The sequence below is a fragment of the Typopeltis vanoorti genome, chromosome 9 (assembly GCF_054136105.1).
Source record: "Typopeltis vanoorti isolate ZY-2024b chromosome 9, IOZ_Tvanoo_1.0, whole genome shotgun sequence".
Lineage (NCBI taxonomy): Eukaryota > Metazoa > Arthropoda > Arachnida > Uropygi > Thelyphonidae > Typopeltis > Typopeltis vanoorti.
Window position 1 is genome coordinate 62,531,996 of NC_143557.1, and position 13,724 is coordinate 62,545,719.

Consider the following 13,724-nt stretch of genomic DNA (forward strand, 5'->3'; position numbering starts at 1 on the left):
GAGAAACAATGATTTGATCACATGTTATTCTACTGGCATGACCTCTGGTGAATAAAAAAATAAATAAATAGAAATAAAAATAAAATAAAAATTTTTACATCAAGCTAAATTCTATTTTTACAATGACAGGAATAAACATTCTTTTAGATGGTTTTCTTTCAGAAACAATTAGTGTCCTATTTTTAGTATTACAGTTCCTATTTTTGATTTACAATACTGGATTTTCTACAGTCCTGTTTATAGTTGTTATTGGTGAGGAAGGTTGAATATATACCTTCCATATGTTTGGGATTTTTAAACCATCATTGTTGTTCAGATTGGGGTGGTTGCTGATAATCTCACAGGCTTCCTTGAATTTCCATTCATACCATGTTCTAGTGTGATGTAGACAGCTGGTGGTTTTCCAGTCATTTCTGTGTAAGGTATTCAGGGCATGATCAGAAAGGCCACCTTCACCATAATTATTATATTTAATTTGTCGTTTATGTTCTTTTTGTCTAATAGGAATAGTGCGTCCTGTTTCTCCTATATATGGTATGTTGCAAGTACAATAAATCCGGTATACTCCAGGGTGAGCTAGTGGAGGGAGTGGGTCTTTGGATGAGTTGAGTAAGTTTTTTAATTTTGCAGGAGGTTTAAAGGTAGCTTTGAGGTTGCACTTTTGTAGTACTCTGTTTATTTTGTCTGATATTCCTTTAATGTAAGGAATGGTTATAGTTTTACTGTAGTCTGGTTTGTCTTTGTTTTTTATTGTGGTTTTGTAGATTATTACTGATAATTTTAAACTCGTCTTTCAGCGCCTGTTCACTGGAACAAATCGTCTGAGCTCTGTTTTTTAGCGTGTTGATGACACCTAGTTTTTGTGTTGGGTGGTGGTGGTAGGAGTTTATGTGTATATATTGTCCCGTATGTGTCGGTTTTCGGTAAAAATTCATTAGATATAATAATTATGGTGAAGCTGGCCTTTCTGATCATGCCCTGAATACCTTACACAGAATTGACTGGAAAACCACCAGCTGTCTACATCACACTAGAACATGGTATGAATGGAAATTCAAGGAAGCCTGCGAGATTATCAGCAACCACCCCAATCTGAACAACAATGATAGTTTAAAAATCCCAAACATATGGAAGGTATATATTCGACCTTCCTCACCAAGAACAACTATAAACAGGACTGTAGAAAAGCCAGTATTGTAAATCAAAAATAGGAATTGTAATACTAAAAATAGGACACCAATTGTTTCTGAAAGAAAACCATCTAAAAGAATGTTTATTCCTGTCATTGTAAAAATAGAATTTAGCTTGATGTAAAAATTTTTATTTTATTTTTATTTTTATTTATTTATTTTTTTATTCACCAGAGGTCACGCCAGTAGAATAACATGTGATCAAATCATTGTTTCTCTAGCTTACAGTTAATGATGTAACTCAGCTTGTTCTGTATACTTATGTATGCTCCAGATGATGATCTTGATGTGAAGATCGAAACGTCGGGATAATAAAAAAGTTTTTTAACACGGTTGTAAATTCCATAAAATTTTTAAAATGTATTCCTTGGAAAACACATAATGGTGGAATGGATAAATGAAGAGGAGGAGAAATTTGTTCTGTTAGTTTGGAGATGCATTGTTGTTTAGTTGCTGCACATGTTTGAATTGATTTGACAGAGAGTGGGGGTATTATGCTAATACTTCTATGGATACTGTTCATCAGAATTAGCATAATAACCTCACCATTGAAGAGTCGTTTAACTGCCAAAACAAGGGATAGGAAATAGGTGTGCCCTGGATGGTTGCACAGCACTTTCCATGGCACCAGGATGCTGACAATGTCAAGTTCTTTCCTAATATCTTCGTTTTTAATATGATATTGCCATTGATGCCATCTGTTCATGTCTCTAATCTTTCTCAGGACTCTCATATCTGCGGTCTCTAGTCTTTTTTTTTCATGTAGTACTATCATACCCTGTGCACCCCTTGAGGGTACATGGCAGGAATTTGATGATGATGAGGTTTGTGTACCTCTCAAGTTGTGACAGTGTTTATGGCTAGACTAGATAAATCCAGTACAAGCCTGCAGGATTCCATAACCAAATTGAATAACTGTAAAAAAAAAAAAAAAAAAAAAAAAAAAAAAAAAAAAAATCATCATCATCAAATTCCTGCCATGTACCCTCAAGGGGTGTACAGGATATGACAGTACTACATGAAAAAATTACATCATTACTTGTCACTGAAACCATTATCACTGACCAACATCATCCTCTCATAATCATTTTTCCTTCTACTAGCCACATATCTAAAAAAGCTTCAAGTTGTTTTAGCCTCATTTGCTAACTGCTGCTCATACTGCACTTTGGTACCCTAACCGAGTGGGTCACCTTCCTTGCTTGCTCTTTGTGCTCCTCATGGAACTGATCATTGCCACTCATTCTCTGTAGCCTCCACCATACCTTTTTTCTTCCAATTTGCATGCTTCACCTCTTCAGTCATATCATGACTCATGTGATAAATAGTTATATGTGGAACTATAAAGCAGATAATTATGACAAACTCAGAAGGCAGCTATATCATGGAATGGGGAATTGGATGGGAAGGAAATCAATGCTGCTTAATCTCCTAACCTTTGGAATATACTCAGTCATAGCCTCTGCCAGGTAGTTCCTGAGTAATCACCAAGCAGCATTGATTTCCTTCCTATCCAATTCCCCATTCCATGATATTGCTGCCTCTTGAGTTTGTCACAGTTTATCATCTGCTTTATAGTTCCGCATATAATCCTTTCTCACAAGAGTCCTGATATGGCTGGCCACCACCCAAGTGATCGCTTCATCGTAGATTTTACCAAGTGGAGGAAGATTTGACACTTAATTTACAATACTATCCTCTGATGTGATAATCAAATCCAAGACCTTCTGTTATATACTACCTGAGATAGTTGTCCCTCAAAAACCCAAGAAATTCATTCTATTTGGTTTTGGATGCTGTCACTTCATTCCAGTCTATATATCATAATGATCACCCTTTTCTTATTAGCCAGAACAGTTTGCCTGTACATTTCCTTTTCACTGCCTTCCACATTACCATTTCTGTAGCAACCCCTACTAAACATTTCAATCCTATCCACCTCCACTTCACACCATGCTGCTTCAAAACTGCATCTCCATTTGAGATGGACACAACTCCTCTGTTATCAAGAACAGCAGTCCACCTCCCTGTTTGTTTTTGCAAAAAACTACAGATCGCTCTATCTCTATTACTGTCAGAATGTCATCCTCATCCAACTACATATCACTTAGTTGTAGGTGTAGGTTTCTGTGGATTAGCAGTTCATAAGAAAGATTCCGGTAATTGGACCACATGTTTATTAAGATAAATATCAATAAAAATAAAAAACCCGACAAGTTTCATAAGTCATTTGACTTACATATTCAGGGGTCAGAGGTAACTAAAAGTTTAAACACAATAAATGAGAAATTACTCAAAATAGTTCATTCGATGCAGTTGTCGCCGTCTAACTGTTCATTAAATTAAATATCCGAATGCAGATTCAATGCAATACTAAGTTTGAACAATGCTGGCTGCTGTCACGTTCTGTTGTTCACATTGTCCGAGGTCTGACTTGGGTATATATTTTATCAATGCAGACCAAACTTGGTGTAGAATTAGGCCCTGGTTTTTGTTGATTACATCCAAACTTGCTAAGATGTATGAAGGTCCTATGCAAATATCTTTTACCTTCTCAATAAAATGTGCACTGTTCTTAATGAAAGATGTTGTTTTTCCTATGTGTGGTAAAATCATGTTGGTGAGGTGTTTTGTCAAAATCGAGTTTGGAGAGTCTCTTCCATCCACTATCGGTCTTAAAGGAATGCCTATCTTGTGTATTTTTTGGCAAGTTTGGATGTAATCAACCTGTTTACAAATGTTCCCAGATATGAAACATTGAATCTCTTTGAAGACCTCTTTCCTCTGGACATTGTAGAACTTTTTAAACATTGCATAAAAAATACGTTTTTCTATATCAAGACAAATTTTGGGAACAAAAAGGAGGATTGGCTATGGGCTCCCCCCCCCCTCTCCCTGGCTTTAGCTAACCTATACATGGAACATTTTGAAAATAATGCTTTAAACAATTATCATAAAAAACTAAAAATTTTGGCTACGCTATGTAGACAATATTTTCATCATATAGCCAGGAACAAGAGAAGAACTAACTGCTTTCAAAGATTACCTGAATAATAAACACAACAACATAAAATTTACTTTGGAACAAGAACATAAAACTTCCCTTTCTTGATATCCTAATAGAAATTAATGAAAAAGATAATAAATTATCCTTCTCCATCTATAGAAAACCCACCAACACAGGAAGATTTCTTAATGCGGCCTCACACCACCACCACCCCTTGCAAAAAATAAGTTTAATTAAAACTTTGAGGAACAGAGCTTATATTTCCAGCACAGAAAAACAGAGAAAAGAAGAATTTTAATATTTAACATAGATCCTCAAAAAAAAAAAAATGGTTATGAAGCTAAGACAATAAAAAGAATCCCCAACACTCTGTCGTGACGACTCTTTTCTGTCGTGTTCTAAATCTATCTAGTTTCAAGTCACTTTTATGAATAATACAACTAATTACGAAATGATCACCGATCCAAAAGTAGGGAAATTTATATTTATACTGCGCCACCCTATTCTTAGATTAGTCTATATAAATAGTAGGATCAGTTCTAAATTAAGTTAACAGTCATCTCATTAGGCCGAATCATCTATTATCATTTTTACTTGGGGTTCCCGCAAAGATTCGAATATTTATGAACGGTGCAATAATAAGGAATTCAGGCAAACACAATATTTAGATCAACAAAATAAAACATTTAATATATGACATGGTTAACAAATACAAGAACTCTATTTTAAAATGGAACTATACAATTAACTTAACACATCTTCTTAGGTCACTGATGCTAATTCAATGTTCTAACTTTCGTATACTATTCACAGTCTCAAAAACACAAATCTTCTTATCTCAAGTTAATATAACAATTTCACATTTTATTCAGTCTATACAAATCTATCAGCTCAATGTTTATATTCACAGCAGGCAATAAACTACGTAAGCTATATTCCAAGCAAATATATTCCCGGACCTTGAGCATCGGAGATATATTACAGTTAATGCTAGAATAGAGAAACTTATACAACTACTCTTACCAGACAAATTCTTCAATACATCAAATTATTGAGAGAGCACTTATGAATTAACTTAATTAACATTAGCGGAACACACATAACAAATATTCTCCATAGTTTAAACTGTATTACTGTAAGTCGCACTTCACTATTCCAAACAACAGTAATTAGGTACTAATATCTTTTCCTGTTCACTTTTCTCCAAGTAATCAATATAACTTTTCCTAGGGCAACATAGAATTTAATCGTAATCCAGATTAACTGGAACTAATCAGAATTTTCGCATTGACTGTCCAGTTTCCTTTTATCTGATTACGGCATCAACCTTTCTTCATAACAACAGCAGATTTCGCTTATAACATTAAACTTTATGTTTCACTACTTATAGGTTCACTTCCGAACACTAAACTCATAAATTTCTGCCCTGAGGATTTTATAATCTTGGTTCCGCAAAACTCTCTCCTCACTCCTTAATAATAATTCTTCTCTTCCTTCCCTGTCTTATCTATGACCTTCCTTCTCTTTCTCTTTCCTTCTCTCTATATCTATGACCTTCACTCCCACCTTACGTTCGAACGCCACGCTCTGGTCCACTCGTGGTTGTTTACGCGTGCGTTTCCATGACAATAGACTAAACGTAAACATTTCGCTAATGTAATGTATGGTCTATTATTATTCATGAGTGATTACATAACATTAAATATTTCACAAATAAAAACAACAGAATATTTAAGCTACTTCTTTAACTTTTTGATTACGTATACAGTTAAATATAAATTAACACTTTACGTTACACCATATATATTTAGTTATACAAAATTCTAAACATATTATTATTTTATAAACTAATAATAGGTCAGGTTTTGAATAAATTTTTAATTAGTAATTCTTATTTAAGGAATAATAAATAAATTTATATGAGCCATGATTAATATTTAATAAGCAATGTTAAATGTGAATGAAAAATAATAAATTACATAACATAGCTTCATTCACAATTTAACAACTCCTCCTACAAGCATCTCACAAAAGCAAGATTTCAAGAACGCAATCACACTTACATACATCAATAATGTTGCAGATAAAATGGCCAAATTACTAAACAAACATAACATCCAAGTTGCTTTTCTACCTCTGGAAAAAATTTCAGGATTTCTGCATCCCCCAAAACCTCCACATCATTCTTTAAAAAAACAAGGTGTTTGTTCCTGTGGCATCTGCTACGTAGGCCAGACGGGAAGATCAGGGGAAATTCGCATAAACGAACACCAAAAAGACATGGAGAACACAAATCGGGCCTAGCATACCATACAACTTCCATTGGCCATAATGTACTCTGGCAAAAAACAAACATGTCTTACATTGAGAAAAATTGTTACATAAGAAAATTTAAAGAAGCTGCAAACATGTTTAGAATTCCAATGCAATGCAACAAATACCAGGGCCTAATTCTACACCAAGTTTGGTCTACATTGATAAAATATATACCCAAGTCAGACTCGGACAATGTGAACGTGACAGCAGCCAGCATTGTTCAAACTTAGTATTGCACTGAATCTGTATTCAGATATTTAATTTAATGAACAGTTACATGGCCACAACTGCATCGAATGAACTATTTTGATTAATTTCTCATTTCTTGTGTTTAAACTTTTAGTTACCTTTGACCCCTGAAGATGTAAGTCAAACAACTTACGAAATTTGTCGGGTTTTTTATTTTTATTGATATTTATCTTAATAAACATGTGGTGCAATTACCGGAATCTTTCTTGCATCTCACTTATTCCAACAATTTTGAGTGAATGAATTCTCTCTATCCTACAACTTAATACACACTGGCTCAGTTTTCTTTCAATAACAAGTCCCACGATACCCCCCCTCCCCCAGTCACTTCCCTCTCTCATCACTGATATTACACATCTCTCCAGTGTTACCCCCCCCCCACACACACACACATCATTGACTATCTTACTTCTTTCTTGCACAGAACCTCTGTAACACAGTCGGTTCGATGATGCCCTTTGTTTGGAAAGACCTGGTTCGAATCCCGTATAGGATGCGAAGAACCTTTATTAGGGCTTTTCAAATGAAGGTGAGTTAGCCAGTCTCATACAGAGGTAGGGGGTTTTTTCGTCCCTTAGAACATACATAATATACTGGCCTCATAGCCTGAGTTGCTTCGGCTGTAAATCTAAATAAACCAAGCCTTTCTTTCACAGTTGCACATCCACCCTTGGAACTATCATGTACACCTCTCTGTTCACCTTGAGTCCCCCCACCACTCTTTCTTGTTTATCTTATATTCTTTGCTCTTCGTCAAAACCTCTTGCTTCCTCAGATCTTCCATTCATTTCAGTTATTTTCTCTTGCAGCAACAGTCATTTTGCTGACTCACACCAAATCCATTTAAATGTATCCCATCTGTTTTACACAGCTCCTGTAATCGTTGAATCCTCCATACAGTGCTAATCTTGAATCATTTAATATCTCTTTCACAAAGCCAGCTTTCATCCTGTTCTTCCTCACATTTCTATGCAAATCTATAATTCTCCTCGGTTCATTCCTCATACTTCGTCTTTACCATCCCTCAAATTCAATCCCCATTCACAATATGAACATCTCACACAACTCTGTTGACATAGCATTCAAAATCTTCGCTCACCTTCTCAACTCAACATACTCTTGAATCATTTAATCTCTCTTTCACAAGGCCAGCTTTCATCATGTTCTTCCTCACATTTCCATGCAAATCTTTAATTCTCCTCGGTTCATTCCTCATACACTTAATCTCATACTAACTGTGCTTTCATGGCTTCAGTTACTTTCTCACTTTCTTTCATATTTCCTGCATTCCCACTCACCGCTAGTTACACCAGTTGTCTTGTCATCGTTATCCATGCTTGATTCCATAATTACATCCATGACTTTTTACCTGCTACCACTCACATTGTGATAAGCATGATACATTTCTTGCATACCCAAACTCTCTCATTTCTCCCCAAGCATATATAATGCACTCGTGGCACCTGGCCATTTTAGAGCTACATACAAGATACACAGAATTAATGTTCAACCTTTAACTAAACCAAACTCTGCCTACCAATTACAAGCTATCATACAACAATATTTGATTAACAAATTATCCATATCACCATACACACAATTATAACATTTAAACTTATCTTTCCAAAGCTCTTTCTTCGCTACTGCTCTTATCATTTGTTTTCATAAAGACTGAAATGAGGAACAAAAGCTATTAAAAGCTTTCTTTATTATAAAATTTATAGGACATGTAGAAGTGAATGATAAAAATTTAAAAATAAGTACTGCAAAAGACATTACTGATTTTGCTGTAATAAATCATATCAAAGAATTTTACTTAAGTGTCATAAAGGATGTGCTTTTGTATTAAAAATTAGTCATTTCTTTTTTTTTAATTTACAGATGATCACTCGGGAAATGTTTGAAGATGCATTAAGGGACTTGCACGATGATGAATTTATTGTCGTCACTGGCAAAAGTACCATTCGACTTTGTACCTGATAAAATTTCTATAACCATTAATTTTGTGAGATGGTAAAATTTTTAAATTGCAGATATTTGTGTAATCAATAATTAATTGTCATATTTAAGCTGGTTTTTGATTGTTAGCAGATTGTAAATATTGTGCATGTAATTACAGTTTTGTAGTTTATATTTATATGTGGTCTTTCATTTTTATCTCAGGAATATAGGATAATTTTCTCTGAGAGTTGTTTTAGTATGTGCAGGGGACATTCATAAAGTTGGTTATTTCTTCATTCATATGAAATGGCATATGAGTGTATTTCTTGTGTTATTGTGCACATAATGGATGACTCTTTTACAGGTTCCTTGAAACATGTAAAAACATCAAGCAGTTATCAAATTTTTGACACACAACAATATAACTGATATTGAAATTCATCACTGACTTGGTTGGCCATGTGGTTATCCACTCTCCAGCCAAGACTGTGGATTTGAATCATACCTTGGGCATGGCTATTTGTGATGTTCTTCATTCATATGTGCAAATATACATTCTCCCCACTATGGCAGAAGTAGAGCCAACACTCTCCCACATTTTTTTTTTTTTTTTAAATGGTGAAGTAATTTTTGGTGTGCTGCTTTGCAGTTTTGACATTAATGATTAATCACGAAGTGGACATCCAAAAACTGCAATTGATGATTTCCATGAGCAGAAAATTAAACAGTTATTCATGAAAATTGGCAAGTTAGACAGAGATCATTACACAATTAGAATATAATAAAGTGTCAGGTGCCAAACAAAATGAAACTGACAAGAGTAAAAGTTTGTCACCAGTTGTTTTGACACACCAAAGGGAAGGCGGCCGTCCCAAAATTTAAGAATATAAAAGTTGGATCCATCATTGTGATCCTGAAATGAAAATTCTTTAATATCATCACCTTATCCCACCAAAGTTCAGAATTCGATGTGCATGCTGTCTTTTGGATCAGTATAGGTGTATATGTCAATCATTCTGTGTTCATGCCAAGGAATGGTCATAAAAATTGATAGGGAAATTATATTGGAGAGTTATAGGCACCTAGAACAAAATTGATATTAAAACAACTGATATAACCACAATTGTTCTTTCTTTTGATTATATCAGTTGCTTTAATATTTTTATTCTAGGTATTTATCAGAACTTTCCAGCTCTCCCTTGTTTATTAAAATTAGGTAATGGAAGCATTACTTTTAGAAAGTCCCTTATATGTGAAAATTATGATCTAGATTTAATACATCTAGGTCATGTCTGGGCATTTTTCTCACATGCTGGTTTAAACTTTTTATTAGGTTTAATGGATCTTATATTTCATCTCAGAGACATCCCTGATGTCTCTGAGATGAAATATAAGATGTTAAAATATATTGTAACAGTTTACAGATATAACAGGCAATACAGATAGGATTAACCATCCTATCATAAGCAATAATCAGGTTTCTGAGAAGCCAAGTTACTTGGTTGTGACAGGCGATTGAGCCTAACAATGCAAGTGAAGATGGGGTGGAATATACTTTTCCAGTTTACATTATAAATGTGGCCATAGTTTTAACTTCCTATGAGTACCAAGGAGTCCATCTCTTCACTTTATTCCCAACTGTTCTATCTTTCCCCCCCCCCCGACACACACACAGGCTTCATATATTTCTTGTTTAGTAATAATTTTTGAAGTATTTCCCGCTTTCATTGAGTTCTGTTTTCATTAAAAAAAATTTTCCCCCTTTAAACTGCTCTTTTATTCTTCATTAATATGGTGTTTTACTTTCTTCCTACAATATTCTACCTTAAACTTTTTTCTTTAATCTTATTAATGTGTATGTTACTTTTTTTTTAAATTTATTTTTCCAGTAAATAATGTATGATCAACTGATGACTCAGATATCAATTATTCCATGAAGTTTAGTGTTTTCTGTTTGTTATTATATAGTCTGTTGTGGATAAGTTTTCTAAGGTATTTAAAATTTCTTTATGTTGGTTAAATGTATTATTTATTCTCAATACACTGTGTGTACAAAACTGCAGCAATTTATAGGTATTTGTGTGTAGCGACAAGGTCCATAAATTACTTTGCTGCCATCTACATTCTTCTGGCCAACACAAATGAAGCTATCCATGTGTTAGAAGAGCTTGCTGAATGTTGATCTCTGGATGATCCTTTCCAATATTTCAAAAAATATGAAAATCGAATTTAAAAAAAAAAAAAACTCAACTACCTCATAACACAGTATAGTTCGCCCACCGTTTGTAGGTCCCTGCTTCGCGTCTTTCCAAGAATAGTCGATTCATGCTGAAGGGGAGAAAGAAATGAAGGACGTCCAAATTGGTCGCCAACATGCGAAATCACGTGCTTTATAGGTAAAATTTTCCAACTGTTATACAAGCAACATAGTTAACTACAATAATCATAAAACAGAAGTTAATTTTCCGACCGGTAATAATAAACAACTCATCCCACAATACGGACTGATTACCCTATTATCGGAATGGATTCTCCTTTTTCTGAGATGCGCAGAAGTGTCAAGGGACCTCTAATCGGTGGGCAAACTATAATAAACATATTGTCCTTCACCCTGAAGCAATTAGCACACTCATATGCAGCCATAACTACCACCTAAAAATATTCTGGCAGAAGAAATAATGATCCAAGAATCAGAAGACATTGCCTCCAATTGGGCAAAGTGATCATATGGTCTTGACTTGGGAGGTAGCAAAATATGGAAATTCCAGTTAAGAAGGGATATATGTGGAATTACAATGCAGTTGATTATGATACACCTAGGAGGCAGCTTGAAGTAGTACCATGGCACAAAGATAAAGTGAATGAAGGAGGAGTTCACAGTACATTGGGAATAGTCAAGGGAACCAATATCACACTGTATACCTAAGGAGGGTAAATCAAGTAGGAGTTAGATGGATGAGTAGTATCATTAAGTTTCAGCATGAGCTGAAAAAAAGAAAGAAAGAAAATGTGGAAGGCATATAAGGAAGAAGGTTGACCAGCCAACTCATGAATAGTACAAGGATCAGGGAAGAAAGGTGACCAAAATGGTAAGGAAGGCAAAATCAGATTATGAGAAGACATTAGTTGAACAGCAAAAGGAAATCCCAAAGAGTTTTTTGTTATGTGACAAATAGGAGGAAGAATGACTATGAAAGGATAACTTTAATGAGTGTATGTGATAGAGAGGTAGCAAATGAAATTGTTAGGCTGCTTAGTGACCAATTTGCAAGGGTATATCATCCAAGTGAATATATTGTTATGGCAGAGGTGATAGGGATTGATGTGAGAATGGAGGTTGATAAATTGGAGGTATTTAGGAATATTGCAGAATCTCAATGCAAATACAGCTGTGGGATTGGATGAGATAACTTCAAAAGGCCAATTAAAATCTTGGTTTTTAAGTGGCCTTTTGAAATTTTTTTTCCCCTTTAAATTCTTGACTAGTGTTATTGGTATGAAATGTAAAGCCAAGTTTATCATATTTTAAGTAGTTGATGTAATCTCTGTGTTCTTTAATTTTGATCTAAGGATTAAGGACAGGGTGGTAATTTGACTTGTATGGAGGCAATAAAGTTTCTGCATAGTTTAGAAACCATCTAACTATGCAGATGATTATCATAATTGCAAAGAACTTATGCTATAAATGTTAACACTGAACTCTACTTGGTTAATATTTATCGAAGATCTGCTGTTGTTAGTCTGGTTGCATCCATTAGCAGTCATGGTAGTTTTTATGTTCTTTCACACATAACAAACTGGACTCTGTAAAGCACCTGGAGTGAGATTGATACACTAGTTTTGACAGCATCTGCCACCTGTGATGGATGATTGGATTTGCCATCTTGTAAACAAAGGGAAAAATGTATGATATCAGTAGAGGCATGTATTATTGTTTCCATGAAGGGAAGGCAGTTTGTTTCTTGGTCAACAGTAAATGTACTGTGCCTAAAGACAGGTGTGACTATAGGAATGTGTTAACATTTCAGAATGTTCCATGAAGTAGTCTGCTAATGCAAGAGAGAGAAGATTACTGTGTGTGTATTGTTTTGCTTTTTTTCTTGTGCATGTAATCCTGTCAACTGCACCATTAATAAATTACTCTCTTCATTCCAAGTGGTTTAACTTTTAAATCTCAAAATCTTAAATCTCCTATGTATAATTTATCATATTAACCATTTAATCCTTCTTGTCTTCTGATGCCTTGATAACTACAAGAAAATACCTTTAATTTACAAAAAAAGGATACAAATATATAATTTAATTATTTAAACACCAATACAGTCAGAGAGCACTATATGAACCATAACTTTCATTGATTTTACTCTTTGTTTATAGTGAAAAACTTACTGTAATGAAACATGAGCGTACAGTGCACTATGTACTCACAGAAAATAATCAGTTGGAAACACATTGAATGAGAGTAATTCTTCAAAGGTAAAGCTTTACCAATTGATTGATTCATCAGAGGAGATAAAGGGGCTAAAACAACAAATTCAAAAAGTGCAACAGAGTGTTATCAGGATTTCCCATCGGAAGAATAACTTGTGGATGGTCTAAGCTTATCTTCAGGGGTAAGGTGGCAGCAGGATTGGGATTCCTTAAAAATTTGTACATTATGTCTAACTTAGTCTGCGCAGTTTGCATTTTCTTTTCTGCATAAATTTCTCTATAGCAAGCAATTGCTGTTTGTATCATTCTGTGTATTTTGCTAAATCTCTTCATGTTGGAGTCCATATCCTCAAACAACTAAATTGCATTATTAACAGAGGAATGCCTCACTAAACTTTTTTGGGGTTCAGCTTCTGCTTCATATTCTGTTGCTTTTTTTTCCTTTCTTCTTTTTCTAGCTGTTCTTCATTGTGAAATCCAACTCTTTAGCTAACAGTTACTATCTTGTCACTAACCTCTTGTAAGGTTTTTTTCTTTTGTCAAATCCCATGAATGCATGATCATATATTTTCTGCACTTTCTTCCAAACA

The 13,724-nt window shown here is 34.5% G+C and overlaps 1 protein-coding gene across 3 annotated transcripts in view; it reads left to right on the forward strand.

The window, feature by feature from the left end:
* The window catches only part of dpa (disc proliferation abnormal), a 238,270-nt gene extending 229,373 nt beyond the window's left edge, over positions 1–8,897 (forward strand). For all 3 annotated transcript variants that reach the window (XM_090398134.1, XM_090398132.1, XM_090398133.1), the window contains exon 20: positions 8,644–8,897. In XM_090398134.1, coding sequence (XP_090254260.1) covers positions 8,644–8,742 — 99 coding nt within the window. In that variant the 3' untranslated portion in view covers positions 8,743–8,897. The remainder of the gene's footprint in view (positions 1–8,643) is intronic.
* The last annotated feature ends 4,827 nt before the right edge of the window (positions 8,898–13,724 follow it).